Raw genomic sequence first — 24416 nt, forward strand, 5'->3', positions numbered from 1 at the left:
AAAATATCAGTCAACATCCATGAGAGCATTATTATTGATATTTTGATTTTTCAAAATGCCACCTCTGCTTTCAATAAGACCGATACTCGAATCATAAAACTTGTAGCCTTTTGATCAAGTTAGATATCCAATGAATGTATATCTAATAAACCTGGTATCCAACTTATGTCTTGATTGATCGAGAATTTTCACATATGCTACAAAACCCATCTTCGAAAATGGTTTGGCTTTCTGCCAAACCAAAGTTCATAGGGAGTTTGAGATTACAACTTTGCAGGGAATTCAATTCAACCTTAAAATATGCCACACTCTCTCTTCCCTTGGACATGCACTATTTCCATCTCTCAACGTGTCCACGCCAGCAAAGATGTCCTAAGGGGGTCTCTCTTCCCCTTAGTAGTATTGTTAGATATGAGTGATGTGTTGAAACAACCATGAAAAAAGTGTAGTATTTTGATCGTTGTCTTAAACAGCCAAAATAGTGATCTTTTCTAAATATCACAATATTATCATTTAAACCAACATGCCATATTATATCACAATATTTAGTGTTAAATATTTAACAAAAATTGGTTCTTTTTATTTTTTATTTTATATTTTTATTCTCTTATAAATATAGTATTCTATTTTATTTATATATTGTTGCCAATAAAAACATGAGAATTTTTTTTTTCAATTTGTTATTTTTCTGATTTAAACTTGTCTCTAATTTTAACTCTCGACAGTTTTTCATATTGACATCTGCTTGTGTCTAGAGTCTAGACTCCAGAATCTATAACACACATTCCAGCACAGTCCAACAGACTCAGTTAAACATTAACTCCAAACCAACAAATCCTTAGGATGAGAAAAGGCTTCTACTATTCTCTCTATGTGGTCATACAGCTGGTGAAAGGCCAATCCCATAGTTCACATCATTGTACTATACAATGAAACCAATATACGGGTCTACTACTCATCTCTAATCATTATAATGTCCATAAAGTCAACACTTTTAAAGGTTTAATCATACAATAGATTGTTGGAATGAAATGCATTATTATCAAATCTTAACTGTAGAACAGAAAAGTATATTTTATGGCATAATATTATTGACAAAGTTTTTTCTCAAAGGTTTTTTCGTTCAAAAAGTGGCTTTTCTTGAGAAAAACTCAAAATGTTTTAAAATTTTAAAAATAATAGAATAAAGTAATAGATTTTATAGTATTTAACTTACAACAACAACGCCTTCATCCCAAAACAATTGGGGTCGACGATATGAACCAACAAAGAAAATCATTCTGGGTCTTCCACACGAATCCTTCTCCTCCATTCATTTCTATCCAACGCCATGTCCTCGGTGAGGTTCAAAGCATTCATATCCTTTTCTATCACCTCCATCCATGTCTTCCTAGGCCTACCCCGACCTCTTTTAACTAATATATTTTCCCATTTCTCCATCCTTCTAACTGGAGCATCATTAGGCCTTCGTCGAATATGTCCAAACCACCGTAAACGATTCTCTCTCATCTTATTTTCAATGGGTGCAACGCCTACCTTCTTACGTATTTCCTCATTCTGAATCTTATCTTTTATTGTATTTTCACACATCCATCTCAACATATGCATCTTAGCTACACTCATTTTTTGAATATGATGTCTCTTGGCAGCCCAACATTCCGTATCATATAGTAAAGCGGGCCTAATAGTCGTCCTATAAAACTCTCCCTTCAACCGCAATGGCATTCTACGATCGCACAACACTCCAGTTGCACTCTTTCATTTCATCCACCCAACCTTTATCCTATGATTTACATCTCCATTAATTTCTCCATACTTTTGAATGATAGATCCCAAATATTTGAAAGAATCATCCACCGGTATTTCTTGCTCACCAAGCTTCACTACACTCCCATCTCTATTTTGTTGCTTACTAAATCGACATTCCATGTATTCTGTCTTACTCTTACTCAACTTAAAACCTCTATTTCGTTGCTTACTAAATCGACATTCCATAGTATTTAACTTACAAATATATAAAAAAGGTAAAATAACTGTTAAAATATAAAAAAGAGATGTTTATAAGAATAAAGATTTTTCAAAAATCTCACAAAAACAGCATGATATTTATAAATATCAAGATATTTTCAAGTTTTTTTCGGCTATTGCAAAAAAAATGTAGACATTACGATATTTTCAAAATGTCGGTGATATTGGTGACTATGGTTAAAACACGAATCTCACATCCTATATAACTTTTTGAAAAAACACATAAGGCGTGTTACATGACTTCACGAATGGCAATTGGCCTGAATCTATAAGTGCAAGTTCTCAATTGGGTTTCACATGCAGGTGTGGTCAATGGACCAACAATCCGATTGGGCCATTACAGTGGTTCACACGTCCCAACAGGTTTTGGGACACTCCTCTTGGACCAGGCCTCAATATCAGGCTTCTCCGAAGAAAAAGGAAAGCATCCATAATTTATCGGCTCTTATTCCTTGTCTCTGTAAAGATTACTCCATGTTGTGGATCTTGTTGAGTTTTCAACTTGGGTTGAGACATGAAAGATACATTGCAGAAGCACTGAAATGCTTACCATCAAATTATGGGAAGCACACTTTCCAACAATAAGTACTAGCTACATGTGAAGCCAAAATATAACTTACAGAATACAGATAGAACAGCTTTCGATAAGGAACTTCATGCATGAGGTCTTGTTAATACATCAGAACAGATGACAAAGTGGGAAAATTACAGAGGAGCCTCCATAGCCACCATTACATGGCAATAAGTTGATCAGTCTACCATGATTACTGGGTGAGCTGGCCAGAAGCACACTTACAATCTGGAATCAAGATTGCAAGAAGATCAAACAACTTATCCTTCATAATCATGATATGGTCGTGGTCCTCATCCATGGCAGAAACATGCCTCCAAGCACTTCATAAAATCCTGGAAGCATAAACATTGCAGCAAGAAGAATCAGGCAGAAGAAACATAAATATGTATAGTTTTTTTATCAGCAAAAGGTAAAAAAACATGATAAAATAAGTCTGCATAAAGCACTAGAACTAGTTCATTTATCAAGGTTAAGGTATAACCTTCTGAGCAAATTGAGGGGCTGTAGCCAGGTGTAAACAAAGATAGCAACTGCAAAAACTGCAGTAACTATTTAACGTATATGATTCCTTCATCTGTATCATCTTCGTCCCAATCTTTGTCATCCAGTTTATCTTGCGAGGTCTCTTTGTCAGAGTTCTGCTCCTCTGTGGACATGTTCTTTTCCCTTTCCTCCTTTAATCTATCCAATATTGCAATAACCTGAAAAGAAAATATGAACTTGCAAATACTTTACAGATTTGCGGAAGACCATATGCCAGTAGATTAATGAGAATCACCTTGTGCTAATTCTAACATTCAGTGCCACGGTGATGACTATTCTAAAATATGTAACCCATGTCAAGTTGGTCATGCACATTGATTAGGGGGAAAATGAGAAAAAAAAATGAGAAAGCAGTAAAAGAAACAAATCATGAAGAAAAAGGGGAAAGAGTGAGAGAGCCTAGCGTTTTCTCAGGGTTTTGTGATAAGGCTTAAAAATGCTTAATCTTTTTTAAGTGCTATCTTGAAAATACCTCTTTCATAATGGCTGCACCATGGATGTAGACTTCTGCTGAATCACTTAAATATTGTGCTCTACATGATTTTTTTTTCCTTTATATTGTAGCAGTCGGAAGGCGTTGCACCCATTGAAAATAAGATGAGAGAGAATCGTTTACGGTGGTTTGGACATATTCAACGAAGGCCTAATGATGCTCCAGTTAGAAGGATGGAGAAATGGGAAAATATATTAGTTAAAAGAGGTCGGGGTAGGCCTAAGAAGACATGGATGGAGGTGATAAGAAAGGATATGAATGCTTTGAACCTCACCGAGGACATGGCATTGGATAGAAATGAATGGAGGAGAAGGATTCATGTGGAAGACCCATAATGATTTTCTTTGTTGGTTCATATCGCCGACCCCAATTGTTTTGGGATAAAGGCGTAGTTGTTGTTGTTGTTGTATATTGTAGCAGTCAAGATTAGGATATTGGTGATTGTGTGCATTTTTCAATTGGCATCAAAGCCCTAAAGTTCTGAGATCATCATTCAGCAACGTACTAGTAACAATACGCTGATCTTCAAGAATGACCCTAGACCATGTTTCCAAATTTCAAATCCCTATGTTTGATGGTGACATGGTAGCTTTGAAGGACAAAACCAGCAAATTAACCAAGATGTCTTGAAAGTTTTCAAGAGAAGATTAGTTGGCCATGGCAAATAATATTGTCCTTGGATTGATTAATTAGTTTAGTGTCACATTAGCATAATTGACAAAGGGCTCATAGGAGAAGTTGACCAACATATATAAAGTTAAATCTCTCCCTAAAAGAATTTTTTTTCAGTAACAGTATGGTTTGAACATGAGTAAGGATAGTTCATTCTAAGATCACGTGCATAAATCTAAGGAGTTGATCAAGAAATTTGCGACCTTAAGGTTAGATTAAAAATAAATTAAAAATGAAAATCATTTATACTGTTTTGTGTTGAGATCTATAACAACACTATGCTTGCTCATATGACTCAATCATGTGGCAATGTTATAACTGAATCCACCTCTTCAATTTTATGACTTAAAAATGAGAGAAGGTGAACTTTTTACGAAGAGAGAAAAAGCAAGGGTTACTTTGTTCTATGCATTATTAATGCTATGTACTGAGTAGGTCTCTTAATAGCATGGTTTTAAAACTCGCCGAGTCAACTCGGTGACTTGGTTGACTCGGCTCGGCTTGGCTCAGCCCTCCAGCGAGTCAACCCAGCAGGGTAAACTCGGCTTGCCTTGACTCGGCCTGGACTCGGCCGAGTTCTGGGATATTTGAAATTTGATTTTTTGGGTATTTCAAAATAACAGTTTAATAATAAATAATAAATTACAAGACAAACCAGTTCAAAGATACAATAATCTATCAATCTTTATGTGTTGATTAAACATATTGGCAAAAAAAATGATTCAAAGATCTAACAAAAAAGTGAAGCATACACGTATCGTATCGGTGCTTGTATTTCATGTTCTGGTGTTGGGTGCCTTTGAGTGTTGTTTTATGAACACATATCATATCCTTCATTGTACATAAAAATACATTTTTGTACAAAGTCTGTATCACACCTGTGCATAACAATCTGTACCCTGTCATCCTTATTTTTTGACAGAAACACCCATATCATACCAGTTGTGCTGATCTTGTACAATATGCTTGTACATGTATCCATGTGACAACATTTCCCTTTGTCATAATTGGAATTTCTTCTGATGATTCATTCTCTTATTGTTGTTTTACCTTGTTGCAACTAATTCAATCTGGCTTTTTATGCAAGATGATGTGTTGTTGTTCTCAATGAGGTGAGATCACTAGAAAGGAAAGCTAACAAAAGCTAGGGTGTCTTCTGGAGAAGTTTAGCTGAAATTCCTAAACCATTCCTTTTAGAAACTTGAGTTTAAGACTTAAGTATGTTTCTAGACTCAGTTACATGGGGCCTTCATTGAATACCAAAGACATGCTTGTTATGAAGAAGTTTCTTCATGTAACTTGATCTTTCCATGTGACATTGTTATGAAGAAGTTTGTACTTTTTCCACTCTGAACTTGCAATTTTTTATTGTCAACTCTTTAGACTATATGTTTACTGAAAAACATGGTTTGAGACAAATTATATATTGTTTTTCTTTTAAAATCAAAAGTTAACAAAACCCGGTCTGAGTCACCGAGTTGACCCGTCGAGTCACGAGTCAATAAAGAACGAGTCGAGTTCCGAGTCACGGGTTTTAAAACCTTGCTTAATAGTATAACAACTTTTAACTTTAATTTCACTATAGCTGCCTCTCTTAGAAAGGAATCTAAGTGTAGCTTTCAATCAAGAATTATTTGCAAGTAGTAAGTACACTGGTAACAGAGAAAGATAAAAGAACATTGAACGGTCCAACTCAAGAGTGTACAAAAAAGTTTTGGGGATGTAATAAATTGGGGCATGTTGGAAAACATTGCAAGAAACAAAGAAAAGTTAAAATACCCCTAAACCTAATTCAAAAGAAAATCCTAATTCCAGGAGCTGTAAAAGGAAATAGTAAAGAAATTAGAACATTTTTTATAGGCATGAAATTAGAACTTTTAGAAATAGAAAGTACCATCTGTGGATATGGGTGAAACGTTGTAATATTTTTTTTTGGATAGACAGGGAAAAACCACTAATTTTTTGTCTGTCGGAAGTACAACTAGTTGACCGGTGCCTTGTTTGCAGCGTCCACCAGTGCAAATCCCTAAGTCCCCTTGGCCACCAAGGAGTACACCCAACTTCAGCCTTGCAGTGAGGGATGCACACTGTGGGTTTTGAACTCGTGGCATCCCTCAGTTTGGTGGCATTATGAGCCACCACCTAGCCAGCCAAGTGAAGCTCTCGTGCGCAATGCAATATTGTAGTATTGCTTTCTTTATTTTAGTGCATTTCAACATATGATTCTTCATAAACAATCGTTCTACAAATATTAGCCATGTAATGGAGGTACATGGAAAATAACAATAATCCATATAAAATAATGAGAAATGGAGACCCAAAAACCAATATGCATGTTGCACTAGCTTATATTATTTAAAGTGCATGTATGTTTTAGTAGGATAAGAAAACTTTTGCCTCTAAGGGTCCATTTGTTTCACTTAATCCCATTAGAAAATGGCCCATTTTCATATGAAAATGGGTCGTGAAACAAACACCTCACTACGGACCCATGTTTTATATGAAAACCTTGTTTTTGTATGTCTAAGTTATAAAGCCATTATCTAGAGATAACGGTGTCTTTGTTAGGGGAAAATGGTAGTGAAAAGGAACCCTCATTAATGAGGGTTCTTGGATAATTTGATACCACGAATTGCATAGAATTATAGGGGTCAATGCCTTTTCATTCTAGGATTGTTGTTACCATCTCTATAGGTGGTAAAGTGTAATGAAATGGTGGTCTTCAACAAATGCACGAATAACTCACAAACAAGTGTCTATTGGAGAGACTACAAGCATGACCCTTAAAAGGGTATAAAAGAAAGAACACTTGAAAAATAAATAATACTTTATTCATGAACAAAATGCTTAAGAAGCATAGTAATTTACATTGAAGGGGTTCACCCCTATATATACAAAAAAGTGGAAGAGAGAGGAGAGCTCATTTTGAGCTCTCCAAAAGAGACGTTGGACTGTAGTCCAACGTCTCTTATTATAGTTGTTGGACTACAGTCCAACAACATTTATTATAGCTGTTGGACTACCGTCCAACAGCTATTTGCACAGTCAAGTTCCAACAGGAACTTGACTGGATCAAATATCTAGTTTCTATTGAACTAGATGCTAAAAAAGAAAATAAAGAAAAATAGAAAAAGAAAATAATAAAAGAAAATATAATAATATTAAATAATATATATATATATATTACAGTTTACATTTTAACACTCCCCCTCAAACTTACGGTACAATGAGCGAAAGTTTGTCTAAGAGGAAGTGAAATCTGGGAGCAGCGAGAGGCTTGGTGAAGAAGTCTACTAATTGATATTCTGATGTAACATATGACAGATCAATGGTTCCATGTAAGTATTCCTCTCTGACATAGTGACAGTTCATCTCAATGTGTTTAGTGCGCTCATGGAATGTCCGGTTGCTTGCAATGTAAATCGTACTTTTGTTGTCACAACACATCTTTGAAGCTTGTGTTGCTTTAGCTCCCATATCCGCTAGCAATCGTCTGAGTCAAACAACCTCCATAGTGGTGGTTGTCATGGCTCTGTATTCAGCTTCGGTGGAGGAAATAGAGACTTTTTGCTGCTTCTTGCACCTCCACGAAATTAAGGCTTCACCTAGGAACACACAAAAACCAGTAGTTGAATGTCTATTATTGGGATCACCTCCCCAGTCAGCATCAGTATATGCAATTAAATTTAATGAAGATGAAGCAGACAAGAAGAGTCCTCGTGAAAGAGAGGATTTTAAGTATCTAATAATACGCAAAATTGCTCCCATATGCACAGAGGTGGGAGCATGCTGAAATTGACTGGTTGTATGAACCGCATGAGTTATATCTGGCCTAGTAATGAAAAGATAAGAAAGAGTTCCAACAAGCTGTCTATAAGGAGTAGGATCATCAAGAAGTTCTCCATCATCAATTTTCATTTTAACATTGACAACTTCTGGAGTGTCTACTTTCTTATCATCTGTAATTCCAGACCTGGAAACGATATCAAGAGCAAATTTAGATTGAGATATCAAATACCCCCGAGGGGAATAAGCAACTTCAATGCCTAAAAATATTTTAATAAACCTAAGTCAGTCATTTCAAAGTGAGTTTTAAGAAGAGATTTGATATTTGCAACTCCCTGTTTGTCGCCTCCGGTGATGATCATATCGTCCACATAGAGAAGAAGAATAATGATGCCTGCATCAGATTTTTTAACAAATATAGCAGTGTCAGTTAAACAAGGTTGAAAACCAATATCAAACATAACATGACTAAATCGGTCATACCAGGCTTTTGGAGCCTGTTTAAGACCATAAAGAGCTTTTTCTAGACGAAGAGTTTTACCCTTAGGGATACTAATACCAGGTGGGGCTTCCATGTATACTTCTTCAACGAGATTCTCATTCAGGAAAGCATTTTTGACATCTAATTGAAAGATAGGTCATGTTCTAATGGAGGCCAAGGCTATTAAAGTTCTAACAGTGGTCATACGTGTCACAGAAGCAAATGTTTCTTCATAATCGATGTCATACTCTTGGGCATAGGCTTTTGGAGCCTGTTTAAGACCATAAAGAGCTTTTTCTAGAGGAAGAGTTTTACCCTTAGGGATACTAATACCAGGTGGGGCTTCCATGTATACTTCTTCAACGAGATTCTCATTCAGGAAAGCATTTTTGACATCTAATTGAAAGATAGGCCATGTTCTAATGGAGGCCAAGGCTATTAAAGTTCTAACAGTGGTCATCCGTGCCACAAAAGCAAATGTTTCTTCATAATCGATGTCATACTCTTGGGCATATCCTTTTGCTACTAAACGGGTCTTATATCTTTCCAGGGTCCCATCACTTTTGGTTTTGACTTTGTATACCCACCTACAGCCTATAGGTTTCTTACCTGGAGGGATATCTTGGATCGTCCAAGTATTGGCCTTTTCTAGTGCATCCAATTCAATTTTCATGGCTTCTATCCATTCTATATGATTTTTGGCTTGAGAATAGGATGATGGTTCAACATATGATTGTATTAATGTAATGACGGCCCTATACGTGAGTGAAAAAGATTCATAAGACACAAATTTTTCTGGAGGTCTAGAGATTTTAGACGTTCTTCTAGGTGAGACTTCAGAGTATTTTTGTAATGCACATGGAAGATTTTGCACTCTACGTCTTGAATATTGTAGACTAACATCCATATGGATTTGCTCTTCATTATCATCATTTTCAACAACAATAGGACTTTGATCATTGTCAAGGTCACATCCAACATCACATTCATTGGATTTTGAAGTTGGATCAATTAAAAACGAGTATTCAGTGGCATCCTTGGATTTTTCAAATTCAAAGAAGCTTTCTTTTTCCAAAAAAGATACATTTCTTGACACATATAATTTGTCATTTTGAAAATCGAAACACCTGTAGCCTTTTTTATTATCAGCATATCCTAAAAAGGCACATGGGATTACACGAGGAGAGAGTTTGTCATTTTTGTTGGTGAAAACAAAACATTTGCATCCAAAGACTCTTAATCTAGAATAATCTGGAGTTAAATTAACAAGTTTTTCTATTGGAGTTGTATTCTTTAATGAAGAAGATGGCATCCTATTAATGAGGTAGGTGGCAGTTAGGACCGCTTCAGCCCAAAAACTTTTTGGAACTTGATTTGCAATTAGCAATGTCCTAGTAGTTTCCATAATGTGTCGATGTTTGCGTTCGGCTAGGCCATTCTGCTGTGGAGTGTGTGGACATGATCTTTGATGTGTAATACCATGTAAATTGAGATAGTATTTAAATTCGTTGGACATAAACTCTCCCCCTGAATCAGTGCGAAAAACAGAAATATCATTTTGAAACTTATTTTTAACCATTTTATAAAATATTTGGAAGTTAGCAAAGACATCAGATTTATGTTTAAGAAAATAAATCTAAGTATGTCTAGAAAAGTCATCAACAAAAATGACATAATATGTATAACCACCTTTGGAAATAACTGGTGCGGGGCCCCAAACATCCGAATGTATTAACTCAAGTGGTCGTGAGGAAGCAAAAGTTCTACTAAGAAATGATAACCTTTTCATTTTGCCAAGAATGCAGTCTTTACAAGAAAAATTTTCAGAATTACAAAATTTTTCCAAACTTGGAAAATATTGAATTTTAGACATATGAGAATGGCCAAGTCTTTTGTGCCATAAATCCAATTCTAATTTCTGAATATTATAACAAAATGCATTCTTGGGTAATTCCAAAAAGTCCATGTAATAGAGTCTTCTTTCTCTATGGCCTTCCCCAATAAGCTTCCCTGACTGGCGATCCTGTACCCAACAAGCATGAGAAGAGAAGGATATATTACATCCATAATCAGATATTTGCGAGACAGATAAGAGATTCAAATTAAGTTTAGGGATATATCTAACTTCTGGGATAAATTTTTTTTTGGATTTTTGAAGATTTTCAAAACATCCTATTCCTTTTACTTCAAGAGATGTGCCATCAGCTGTAAAAACCATTGACACACTTGAGTTATTTTTAAGACATCCGGATATACTATTAACATTTGGGGTCATGTGAAAAGAAGTACCAGAATCTAAAAGCCAAGGAAAGTTACCTGGACCGGAGAAAGATGCAACTGCCGCTCCAGTTGAGGCTTCGGTTGAGGAGGATACCCCTTTGAGAAGAGGTTGAAGGATTTCCATCAGTTGAGCCATAGACACATGTGCATCTTGATCTTTTGACTCGGATTCAACTGATGCAACTCTTTTTTCTTCTCTTCTTTTTAACTTTGGACATTGAGGCCTATAGTGCCCCGGTTCATGACAATGATGACAAATAACTTTTCTTTTATCAAAGCCGTCGTTTTGCCTTCCAAAATGAGGCGGCTTGTAAGTACGAGTATGATTCTCCGGTCTAGATACAGCTAAAACTGAGTCATCATCAACTTTTGGAGTACTTTTTCTAAGTCTATTTTCTTCCATAGTGAGCTCTTCTATAGTATCAACAATAGAAGGAATTTTTCCACGATGTAATAGGGCCGATTTGGTGGATTCAAACTCCGGCCTTAGACCATTCACAAATTGATAGAAATGTTCCATATCGAGTTGCTTTTGGCGAAGCTCGATATCTTTGGCACAATGCCATTTGGGCTCAAGAAAAGCCAACTTTTCCCAAAGTTCGGACAACTCATTATAATATTCTCAAATAGTTTTATCTTTTTGAGTCATTGTTCGAACTTTATCTTGTAAATTGCATACATGTGCAATATCTTTAAGGGAATACATGTTTTTGAGGTATTCCCAAGCCTTATCAGCATGCTCAAACTTAGCTAGACTAGAGCATTTTTTAATGTCTATGCTATTGATGAGCCATGACATAATTTTTGCATGCCCTATCCTCCACTCTTTCCATTTCTTTTCATAAGTGGCTAATGCCTTACTCTTCTCTTCTTCCGTTAGAGGAACCTCTTTATCACCCTCTTTCTTGGTAAGAGATAGTTTAGGTTCCAAATCGAAACCATCCACTATACCCCCATAAACCTTTTCCCCAAATGTGGTGTTTCATAATCGAAGCCCATATTACATAGTTAGTATCATTTAGCTTCATAGGAATGATGGTGATCTTATCATTGTCATCCAACTTTTACAAGGGTAAGAGAGGAATAAATAGGAGGAGAGAGAGAAAAAAAATAAAAAGAAAAGAAAAAGAGTAGACAAGGGAATAAGAGAGGATACAAAACCAAAATTTTTTGTAGCACAAGTTCGTCTTTCTTCAAACAAATCTTCTTGAGCCAAGAACAAGGTGATGAAACACCTTTTGTAAATGTGGCACGGAAATCGAGGCGGAAGCACTTCAAGATCTAAGGATTTCGTAGCTCTGATACCAAGTAATGAAATGGTGGTCTTCAACAAATGCACGAATAACTCACAAACAAGTGTCTATTGGAGAGACTACAAGCATGACCCTTAAAAGGGTATAAAAGGAAGAACACTTGAAAAATAAATAATACTTTATTCATGAACAAAATGCTTAAGAAGCATAGTAATTTACATTGAAGGGGTTCACCCCTATATATACAAAAAAGTGGAAGAGAGAGGAGAGCTCATTTTGAGCTCTCTAAAAGAGACGTTGGACTGTAGTCCAACGTCTCTTATTATAGCTGTTGGACTACAGTCCAACAACATTTATTATAGTTGTTGGACTACAGTCCAACAGCTATTTGCACAGTCAAGTTCCAACAGGAACTTGACTGGATCAAATATCTAGTTTCTATTGAACTAGATGCTAAAAAAGAAAATAAAGAAAAATAATAAAAGAAAATATAATAATATTAAATAATATATATATATATTACAGTTTACATTTTAAAATAAAGTTGGGTACTGTTGAAAAGGCTATGAATGTCCAACTTCTTATGTTCTGATGGAAATAGCATAACCAAAGTGATTTTGATTCTGGTAGCAGCTCTGACGGATTTATCAATACAAGAATAAAAAACTTGAACTGACCTTGGAAGAAAATAATATTAATCTTCCAATCATCGTTTTAGAAGTTGGCATCACTAGTTGATGACTCCTCAGACGACAGTCCCTTTTGTGAGAAAAGGTCATTGGATTCGATTTGTCGACCAACTCAGTTACCTTGGTGCAACTACACGAATTCCTAAATCAAATCACTCATATCTCTTAAAGCTCACCATGCCTTTTTTTTGAGAAATAAAGGAAACAAGTATAAAACATCATGGATGGTAGGATCTGAATCATAAAGCTCACCATGCTAGCATTACTTAGGTAAGGAGACTTGTGTAAAATGTAGCATAAAATGTTGTCAAAGACAATAACAATAACTATAGAAATGGAAACAAAAATTGGAAGCCCAAATACAAGAAGGAAAATCAGGCTCAGAACCAAGTCCAGCAAAAGCCAATAGTGCAAAGAGGCCCTGAGCAGAGAAAGCTAGCTTTTTAGCAGAAAAAGTATTATGAATCCCAATCACCCAGGGACAAGAAATTTACTCCAATCTCACAGTTCTACGAAGAGGTAATGGAGATTCTAATCCAAGCTAGAATTCTAAGATTGCCTGCTATTACTATCCTCCAATGCTGAAGGGAAGAGACCCAACAAATTCTGTAAATTCCGCAGATTGCCAGATTGTGTTGTACCCTTCATACCTGCACGTACATATGTGACATAGATGCAAACACAAAAAATGTCGTCTGGCAAGAGTTCTCTCGACAAGAAGAATTTCTCACCTTGGGTATCCAAACACACCCTATATCTCTTGACAAGCATACTTTCCTAGTTTCCTTGGCTCTAAATCAACAGACTCAAGGCTTATCGTTCTCTTGGACTAGCTCCACAGCCATTTAAGGCCCAAGACCATTTTCATCTTTCTCACTTCTAGGTGTAATAATAACTGTCTTAATTGGCCAAATCAAAATTCACCCTTTCTCCATTGGTGCTTTTAGTCAAGAATGATTGCTGCCTATATTGTAGTTTTCTTCTAGTGAATCATGGTAGTTTGACTAAGATACAAGAAACAAAAGTTGGGCAGTACAAAAATTATGTGAGGATCACTCAGGTGGATATGAAGAGGTAATTAGCCTTCCATAAGGCACTTTGTGGTTAAAAATCTTCCATCATTGAACCAATATTAAAGTTAGATGATAAAGAAAAAAAAACATATTAATAAAAAGATTTGACTGGGTAACAGATGTCCCTATCCATCTTTAACAATGTTCCAAGAAAATTGAACTTTGAATATACTACAGAGAGAGAGAGAGAGTAAATAATGATGAATAATACAGTTTCAGACGAATGGGAGAGATTGATCATTGGATACCTCAACTAGATTATTAATATCCCGAATGGCCAGCCATCCAATGGCAAGCTCAAAGCACCTGAACACACATATGGCACACACCATTTTGTTATCCACAATTATCCAAGATCAAAGTATCTTCAACGAATTGCAGGTCACATGATCAGATTGAAGATTTCCCCTAATATACAAAAAATCAAAATAAATAGGAAACATGAGCTCTCCTTGGTGAATGCCTCCTTAAGGGCAGACCAAGATAAACCCTTCCACCCAATCCCACCACTAGGTTGGACACATTTCCTTATCAAATTGCACTTGTGCAAAAGGATAGGATTCAGAGGTCACCTTCAAGATACCATAGAGTGCAAATTAATTGCCAAAATTAGGTGAAAGCAGTGTTACTGAGAGAATGGTACTGATCTCATATCATAAACGAGCTCAAGATGGAATTCCTAACTAGAGAACATTGTGACTAAGCTTTTCACTGCCACGTGGAAAGATATTATGACCCGTAATCTGCCTATACCACGATCAATTGGGTGCTCCAAGCATCTCAAGCTAGTGATTCAACTAACTTATTTTCCGTTGAAGCTACTAAACGAGTTCAAGATGGAATTCCCAACTACAGAACATTGTGACTAAGCTTTTCACTGCAAGGTGGAAGGATATTATGACTAGTTATCTGCCTATACCACGATCAATTGGGTGCTCCAAACAAATCAAGCTAGCGATTCATCTAACTTACTTTCCGGTGAAGCTATTAATGCAACGAATTCGGAAGCAATCCGCACTCAAGAGATACCTCCATCAATGACACATACTAACCTAGCACTAGCTGTGTACGCTACCATAGTCGAGGGAAGGAAAAAATATAGTCATGCAAAAGAGAAAGCTTCTTTCACTATCGATTACGAATACTCGAGAGAATGAGAATAACCATCTTGCACATTCTACTGAATGCAAATATACGTGCACATAAATGGAATCAATGAAAAAGAAGATGCAAAAAATTGTCTGAAATGGAACATGACAGACTCGTAATCAATAAGAACACTGCAAATCGATTTGTTACCCTGCTCCCTCGTTCCATCGACTCGTCCTCGATGAACCGAATCTCGGGGGTGACCCGCAGCTTCATGCGCCTCCCAAGCTCGCTCCGCACGTACTTCGCCTTCGATTTCAGCCCCGTGATCGCCACATCCCTCCCCCTTTCGTCGCCAAAAACCGAGACGTACACCTTGACGACCTGCGGTGCCGTAATTCGAACAGAAACTGAGCAAATTGGAGATGGGGTTTCTCGGGGAATCGAGAAAAAGAGGGGAATGGAGAGATGGGTTCGAATCGACAAGGGGTCAGAGGCGATGCCTGGAGGTCGCCGGAGACCTCAACGTCGCTGATGGTGGTGAGGGAGGAGAGGTAGCGGTCGGCGCCGAGGGCGGACTCCGGGAGGACGGCGTACTGGAGGACCTTGTCGGTGAGGAGCATGTGGGAGAGCTCCCGCTGGATCTGCTTCGCCACCATCTTCACCCTCCTCGATTTCGCCATGCACACGACGCCGGCCGACGCCGCCCTTCCGGCCGTCAAGCCGGTGCGGTTCCTCCTCGGGAAAGGGCTGGGGACGAAGGAAGAGGAGGAAGAAGAAGAAGGTGAAGAAGATAAGGGCGGTGGGTTTCTCGGTCGCTGTGGTCGCGGGATCAAAACCGGAGGGTGCACCAAGGAAGTCATTCTCTCTCTCTCTCTCTCTCTCTCTCTCTCTCTAGAGAGATGCTGAGGGAGAAACTGTCCGAAACACTTCCTCTTTCTACTCGTTTTTTGTGAAAATATTGCTTTCAATGAAAATATATACATTATATTTTATGTATAAAAACTCTTAAGCTTAATAATATACTTCGAAATAATTGTAAAAAACAAAGTGTTGTTCATACTTCAGAAAACCTCAAATGTGTATAATTATGAATTGAACCTTAAATAATATCTTTATTATGCCCCTTTTAATAGTTTTGCAATACACTGTTCGTGGGGCAATTTTGTAATCGTAAATTTTTATGTTAGTTTTTTACTTACAAAACTAAAAAATGTCATTATCACAGACTATCATTATATTTTAACCTTAAACAAATATTTTTATTATAACTAATTTAACGCCTTTACATTAAATTGTTCGTAGGCCAATAACGTAATTTCAAATTTGTTTCTTTTTTATGCTCTTTATCTTTGTTAAAAAATTATTATTATATTTTTATACATATTATAAAATTCTATATATATTCTTAACTCTAACATACAATCTTTTCTTAAATTTCTTATCTCTTTCTTCTAACAAGCAGCACGAGTTTCCATTTCTATTTTCTCTTTCATTTCTTTAAACCTCTATCAGTTGTACAACCATACCATTGAGATTCTAACTTTCAGTGTCAACACAAGGTGACGTGCACTAACTGCTCCTGCCAACATGCATAGTTGAAATTTCAAATATTTTTATGTTAGCATAATAACATCCTTTTTAGAAATAAAAAATGTTATCATAACTATCTTATCATCTTTTTATAGTTAATACTTTATCCTTAGTTATAATTTTTACACCTTTCTAATATATTTGCATTAGGTTATAGATAAGGCAATTTTGTAATTGAGATTTTGTTTACATTGGCTTTTAGTTAAAATATTAAAAATGTTATTAATACATCTGACAAACTACGATGATAAAAAGATTGATTTGATTTTCTAGATTTATTGTATTAAAAAATAAAATACTTCTCTCTCTATCTCTGCAGCCAAGGCCTTCTACATCGCACCTATATATGTCATCCTCTATTGAACCAGTTGTTTTTCTAGTTGTTCCTTGAAAAATATTAGGTAAAACTCCGTGAGCTTACCCCCTTGTCTTCACAAAGTCACCATACTTGGGCTTGCACAAGGGATGATGCCCCCATGAGATTTGCCCTAGACTGCCTGCCTAGCCGGCTTAGGTCCCATCCTACTATGCCAAACTCCTTGGGGGCTTAGCATGATTTGTTTATTAAAGATCAAATCTTTATTTTTTAAACAACTTGAAGAAATCGACACAAAGACCTAGTCGCTGGCTAGAGCTCATGAGACGTATGTTGGGCGTCGGCTTACACGGAGAAGTGACACCCATGGGAGTCGAACCTTGACTGCCCATACAGCAGCCAAGCCCCCCCCCCCCCTATTACACCAACTCCCCTTGCGGCGTTAAAGATCAAGCCCTAGATCATGTTTTTTAAATTATAAATTTTTGAGTCATCAAGTTTTGGTACATTGTGGGTCTTTTTTTAGAAGACTTAGAAAAACTTGGTTATACACTAAAATCACATAATTCAAAACCCATTTCCTACTAAACATGTATTTAGCATCTGCAAGGTTTGATAAATAAAAAATCAAGCAGATGAAAAACAAAAAGTAATAATGTTTGGTTACGTCTCATGTGATTTCAAATCACATATTCCACCTTATGATTTGAAATCAAATGAGAATCAACCAAACGCGATTTCAAATTCCATTCTGTTTCTCATTTTCATTGGAAAAGAAATATAAAAAATAACCTACGAGGGCAGCAAAACATTATCACTTTTAAGAAAAGACCTCGTTTTAAACAGAGTTAATTGTCCCGATGGTAGCCTAGTGGGAATGGGCCTCGACTGTTAGGCGAGCAGTCAAGGTTCGATTCCTGCGGCGTTATTCCCTTTGAGCAAGCCGGTGGCTCCCCGTGGTCAAGGGGTGCGCCCGGGTTTACACCCCTCTGGCTCTGGGGAGGTTTTCCCGTTCTTATATGAAAAAAAAACAGGGTTAAGCTAACTATGACATAAATCCAAAGAAAAAAAAAACTAACTATGATATAGCCTCAACCTGACCCGAATCGATCTGACCCATTTTGTGGAGTCAGGGAAGAGTTGTTGCTTCCAGAAACCACAGGAGTTCTTCCCTGTTGCTCGCCCCTTCTTCTTCTTCTTCGTCTCCTCGGAGAGAGAGAGAGAGCTCCTCTGCGATTTCAATGGCGGTTCCTGGCCCCTATTCCGGCACCAGCACTCTCTCTCTAGTAAGTTTTCTTCATCTTCCCCTACTCTCCCATTCTTTACCTTCAATATTCTCCCATTTGTGCGGATGATCGGATCGACGATCTATCGAAGGCTATGGACAAGAAATGACATGTTTCTTTGGTTTCCAATCGATCGATCGATCGATCAATCGGATCTCTTGAATGGATTTCTGAGCTCGAGTTTTCTTCGATTCGAATTCCAGGTTGCTCGCGCTTCGGCCTTTACTTTTGGCCTCGTCTACGGCAGTATGAAACTCTCGTATCTCAAGGTATTTGCTTCTGCTCTTTCTTTTTACTCTTAGGGTTCGATGGATGCGCATATGTATGAGTTCTTGTTGAAAATGTAGGGCTTGACTTGTATTGATTTGTAGCTTATCTTAGTCTATAGCGGATCTTTTTGCAGTAGTTTTTTCCGTTACCTTTAGATTAAGCCCCTAATTTGGCCATTCAGGTCGTTGTTTGCACAATGAGTATCTATCAGACCATTAGTGTGCGATTGGAAAGTCTGTTTAGTAAAGGATAAAGGTGTATCTGACACTTGATTGCTTCTTCATGTGTGAGGCTCAGGATCATTTGCTTTTCGTGTTTGTTCTTCCCGCCTAATTGGAGATTTTTTGTCGTGGATCATGAAAGCATTATTGGATGTGAGTGTATCTACAGCTTCTTGTACCAACTTTTCCTGACAAATTACTAATTCCCCCGGTGTAGATCTACTTGTTGTTAATAGATGGGTAAGAGTATTGTTCTGATAGATAACTCTTCTATAAAGTTCATTAATACATGAACTCATTGGTTTACCCCCATCAATCTGAATGATTGTAAATTTTAAGTTAAGGAGATGGATTTAGAAACCAAAAAAGGAAAGGGAAAATCCATTATTCTATATTCCTTGCATCCAAGATTATGTCCTAGATTGTAAGACAGGAATCCAAAGATGAAGAGCGAAACAAAGAATATCACCACTGTATAAACGAACAGTTTGAGAGTAAGCATTACAAATCTCCAAGACCAGTTGGGGAAGGAAAAGAGGATTTTTGGCATCTTAGTTCCATGGACTTCACCTTTATGAATGGTAACAAAGGATTTGTTAGCTGTGATGAATTTCCATAAATTGCTCACACTGTAGTTCATTTGTTTTTCCTTGGGTGCATTTCATACCATTCTTCTATGCTTAAAAAGTTTGAATGAAAGGAAGCATCCTAACCGTTTGTGCTAGAACTAGGTTGGCACGTGTTTCCTATCTCTAGAAGTGTAGGACTTGTAGAAAGTGGTGAATTTCGCGTAGGGTATGAGTTCTGGACATAGTCACCAATATCATTGATATTTTGAAACTATTGCGGTATTATCGTCAATTTAAGGTAAGCTGATAATATCTTCAAAATATCATGATATTATCATGATATTTTTTAAGAAAATATTATTTTTATATATTTTAAGCCCAATTTTATATTTTTTGTTTCTTTTGTATTTTAAAAGCTTTTCAAACTTATTTATTTATGTTTTTTCCTAGAATAATGAATACAAAATCTATTGTTTTCTTATCTTTCTTATTATGTTTTATATTTTTAAAATTTAAAACTCCTGAGTTTTTTCTGACATTTTCTCAAGAAAAACTATCAGAAATCTCTCCAAGAAAAACTCTCGACAAGAAATTACCTTGAAACAGTACAGGTGACTATGGTTCTGGATCAGGTACAAAACCGATAATACAAAAGATTCTCGAAACTTACAATTTGTGTTAGAAAATCAGGTTTGGTTAATCAGTCTTTCCAATCGTGAATGGGGACATCAGTAACTTTAGAGTTACTTGCTCTAGGAGTTCAAACACCCCCGAAGAAAGCAATCGATGTTTTTATTTGTCCAGCAAATATAGTGGCTACCCATGGCATTACATTGAGGATCACATGCGTAAGTATGCCATCTTGGATTTTATTGGGAATCTTGCAATGATAAAGGTTGACAAGATTCATGATTCATTCATTTGCTAGATCTGTTGCTGCAAGTTCATATGGCAAGTGTCATACTAGACTTTACACAATTGAGAGAGAGAGAGAGAGAGAGAGAGAGCACGCATACAATGTGCCTTTGTTTCTATGCGTATGTGAGAGATTCTTGATTGCTTTCCATGGAATAATAATGCTTGAAATTTAGTTCATTTGCTTAGTTAGGAAGATGTAGGATATTATGTAGTATGTATCATAGTTACCAAAAAACACAATACATACGAGTAGTGATGCATGAAGAGGAAGCAGGAAAGTGAGTGTTAAAAAGTGGCATGAAACAGGAAAGGTGATGCGGTTGTAAAGCGATTGTGAAAGCACATGAGAAATGAAAAAGAAAACACATAGGAAACAATATGAAGTGGGAGTGGAAGCAAATAGGGGACATAAAAAAAGAATAGAAAGTGATATGGAATTAATATACAAGCTCGTTATAATAAAAATATGTTATTTTTTAATATGAAAAGCATATGAAGTATGGGGAAATTGATAGGAAGCAAGAGAGGAATGTTGATGAAGTGAAAGGAAACACTTAGGCCTCGTTTGTTTTATTCTCATGTAAAAGAAGGCTTTACATGGGAAATGTGCATGGATTTCTAAAAAATCATTGCAGCTCATCCTTTCCATTTTGAAAGATTTCATGTGGGGAAGTATTTAATGGATTTACACATAAAAAGTGGTAGGTGGTGGGAAAAACTGGGGCTCACTTGTGCCAGCATGAAACTTTCCCACCACGATGATTTGATGTTTGTTTCATTCATGGTGGGAAAGAATTACATCAGAGTTGCCAGCTCAGTGCTTCCCCATGTAAGTTGCATGAAACAAACGAGGCCTTAGGACGCATGGGGAGAAGCATGCTTCCCTTGGAAACCCTTATGTAGTGAGGAGTGAGTGAGAAGGATTCGATTTGGGAAGCATGGGGGGAAGCACACTTCCCACTAAAGGGAAGAGTGTTTCATGGTGCTTCCCCTACTTCTGAGGAAGTGTGCTCCCAGTAACTATGCTAATTACCGTGCCCATATCATGTGAATGATCAGCCAACAAATGGTAGTGGGTTCTTTGGATGGTTGAAGACTATTATGTACAATTTGGTTCTAGCATTATTGTTGATGATGTCACTAATTCCAAAAAGTTGAAATAAAAAGTTTCCGAAGGAATCACATAAAAAACAATCCAAATTGTCAATCGTGGTGTTTATTTGTCTAAAGGTTGGACAAAAGTTGATGTCATCCATCCGGTTCACAGTAGCAATGACATTCCATATGGGCTATTTTATGGTAGGAAGGGATTTGGTCACAAAAATGGTTGTCTTTTGGTGTAGGATGTTTGTGGCTAACTGTACATCAGAAAGACTAGTATAGAAGTTTCACAGATCTGATTATAAAGACCACGGTCTGGGTCATTACTGTACTTGTTCTGTCCAGTGGTCTTTGTGGCAACCCCTGATTAGTTATAGTCACTGTCCTTGTTGATTTATTCACGATGATTATGATGATTCTTTTTTCTTTTATATATATATATATATATATATATATATATATATATATATATATATATATATAAGAGAGGGGCTCCTAAACAGTTTATGTCCTAAACCGTCCTAAAAGCTTCTAAAAAACATATTTGCATGTGTTTTTTTCCTTAATATAAACCTATAGATGTGTTCATCATCTTTTGTTGAAAACCGCACTTTGGTTTGAACCAGTTTAGCGACCTTGATTTTTATTTCATCTCTTATCGTGGCTCTGAACAACGATTCCATACAATGGTATATACTCTTGTTTACATAAATCTAGCCACTAAACATTGGATCTAACTGTACAGGTGTTTAGCATGATTTGTTTATCATGTTAGTAGGTTTGATCATCTCTTATGCGTTATCAGATTTAGTTCTTAAAGTAGTGAAAAATCAATGGCTCACATTTCATGGAGATGAGGATGGCTTAAAAATTACGCATAACATCATCCTGATGTCAACTTTAATTCAGGAAATGGAAAATAGATCATGCTAAGCATGATCAAAAGTTAGTTTTTGATTTTGGAGCTTAGATCTATGCAAAATCAAGAGTATACTTTGTGTGTGAGGTGTGAAGCACGAAGTGAGCGTTTAGAAAATGGCTAATATGTGAAGTGGGAAGTGTTTAGGAAGCATAAGAGGAAGCAAGTATGAAGTGATGCATGCATTAAAAAATTACACTTTTATATTGGAGGAATTGAGTTTCCCATTCAGAAGTCTGAAAGAAGTGCATGGTTTCATGCTTTCCAAGCCAGTTTCCTGGGAAGTGAGCTTCCAAGCTTTTAAGAAGCCTTTCATAACCATGTTCTTTACCACATAAGTGATTAGACACATATATATGAGAAAATATTGGTTTTGTACCATGATGTGATATAGTGGTAGTCACTCTTGTTTGTATGGATCTAGCTACCATATGTTAGATCTAATTATACAGATGTGTTTAGCATGGTTGCTTTATTATGTTAGGAGCTTTTATCATGTCTAACATGCCACAAGATTCAAGCTTAAATACAGCAACGTGGGGGGAAATGTTTCTGAGCAGCTTGAAGAACTAGCATCCAGAATGGCCTGCTATCGTTTGTGAAGCTGTTGGCAATCTTTTTTCCCTGAGGTCTTCTTTTTATCTTTTTGTTTATTCTGAAGATGCCTGAGGGAATCGGCTTTATAGTGAGTTGCAGCTGCCGACTTTGTGCACAGTAGCTCCATCAGTTGAATTTTTAGATATTTATCAACACATCACTTGGACTTTATAAATAGCTTAAATTAATGCATCAAATATCTGAAATATTGGTTCATGCTCTGCATTTTAGGGCATGGTATAATGGTTTTCTACTTGTTTATCTGGTGAAAACTCGCTTTGAAAACAATAGCAACAGTGAGAGAGAGAGAGAGAGCTAACTCGTCTTGCTTTTCAGGCAAAGGCCAAGAAATCGCATAAGCCAGAGACAAAGGGCCATCACTGAAGGAACAGCATGGGAGTGGTAATCCCTCAAACTTTAAGGGGAATGCAAGGCGAAAATTTGAAGTGTAGTGCCTTTTTTTTCCCTCTTAAAACAACAATTGAAATCACTAGTGAACATTATGCACTAGATTGGAACATGAGCTCCGATGATGTTAAATCGGTTTCCCTTTTGACTAATGAATAAATTTTCTGCTGTTTGAGTAATGGAAGTTCTATTGTTTAGCCACAGACGGGAAGATGGTGACGGCTTTGGCCTGCCTGATTCCTGATCCAATTCTAAGATGTTCCATTTGGTAGTAGAATTCATTTTCAGTACAGTCAAACGTGCTGGTATGCAGTGGACAACCATTTGGGGGTTGAATATTTGCTTAGCAGGTTGGTCCAGTCCATAGTTACCACAGCAAGAAGCAATGCGTGAAATTTCGGAGCCAGCAGGATTGTTAAAAAAAGGCCTTAATACGTGAACTGTGAAGGCTTTATGAAGCAATAACTAAAGAGTATGATGTAACGTGAATAAACACAAAACCTGTGGGGTTTTTTTCGACAGAAAGCTGGGGTTAGGCAGACCCCTAACAGTTACAACTATATCTTGAAGCTTTTTTTTTTTGCTTAAATATATCTTGAAGCTTTTTTTTTTTTTACCAACAGGGGCTCTCCTTGTTTGGCAGGAGCAGTTAGTGCACGTCACCTTGTCTTGGGATGTTACAAGTTTGAATCCCAATGGTATATGGTTTTAACTGGTAGGGATCTGCCTAACCCCAGATTTCGCTGTCTGAAAAAAATATCTTGAAGCATTTTGGGTAAAAGCGTCTATCGTATGTTGGTTTTATCATAAAACCCATAGGAAAAAAAGAACACTTCTAACATGAAAAGTGCATTAACATCAAAGAAAGAACATTTCTAACATGAAAAGTGTATTAACATCAAAGAAAGTTACGATAGTTATATTAGAGGAAGTGAGATTCTTATAAAGTCCAAATGCATAAAAGAAGCAGATGGTTTCCTGTTTCTGAAGCAAGTTTCTTGAAAGATTTGGTTCAGTCAATCTTGTGTCAATTATAATATCATCCAATTATGCTGTAATAGACTCCGTATGAAGGACGTTTAAAAGGGGCTAAGACGTGCACTGGTTTTGCATCTCACATGGTCGAATCTCAAACGTTGGCTACAACGTATATCTGAACTCTACCTTGTAGTGAGTCTTCTGAGAGAGAGAGAGAGAAGGCTTGATCCTGGAGAGTAAAAAATCTGATTACTTCCGTACGACATTCTTCTAAGAAAT

At 36.7% G+C, this 24416-nt stretch overlaps 2 protein-coding genes across 2 annotated transcripts; one reads left to right on the top strand and one right to left on the bottom strand.

Annotated features, from left to right (window-relative positions):
• Positions 1 to 2640: 2640 nt before the first annotated feature.
• On the bottom strand, positions 2641 to 15873 carry LOC149842434 (putative ribosome-binding factor A, chloroplastic). Its single transcript, XM_090001439.1, has 4 exons — positions 15465 to 15873; positions 15172 to 15345; positions 3084 to 3303; positions 2641 to 2934 (listed from the first exon to the last, which is right to left on the bottom strand). Exons 1-3 carry the CDS (start codon positions 15822 to 15824, stop codon positions 3151 to 3153), a joined length of 687 nt encoding a protein of 228 aa, XP_089857565.1. The 5' UTR covers positions 15825 to 15873; the 3' UTR covers positions 2641 to 2934; positions 3084 to 3150.
• A 2122-nt stretch (positions 15874 to 17995) lies between these two features.
• Positions 17996 to 23338, top strand: LOC149842435 (uncharacterized). The gene is made up of 3 exons (XM_090001440.1): positions 17996 to 18156; positions 18360 to 18425; positions 23088 to 23338. Exons 1-3 carry the CDS (start codon positions 18112 to 18114, stop codon positions 23133 to 23135), a joined length of 159 nt encoding a protein of 52 aa, XP_089857566.1. The 5' UTR covers positions 17996 to 18111; the 3' UTR covers positions 23136 to 23338.
• The last annotated feature ends 1078 nt before the right edge of the window (positions 23339 to 24416 follow it).

This window comes from Nuphar pumila, chromosome 3 (assembly GCF_984573655.1).
Source record: "Nuphar pumila chromosome 3, dmNupPumi1.hap1.1, whole genome shotgun sequence".
NCBI classification, from domain to species: Eukaryota; Viridiplantae; Streptophyta; class Magnoliopsida; order Nymphaeales; family Nymphaeaceae; genus Nuphar; species Nuphar pumila.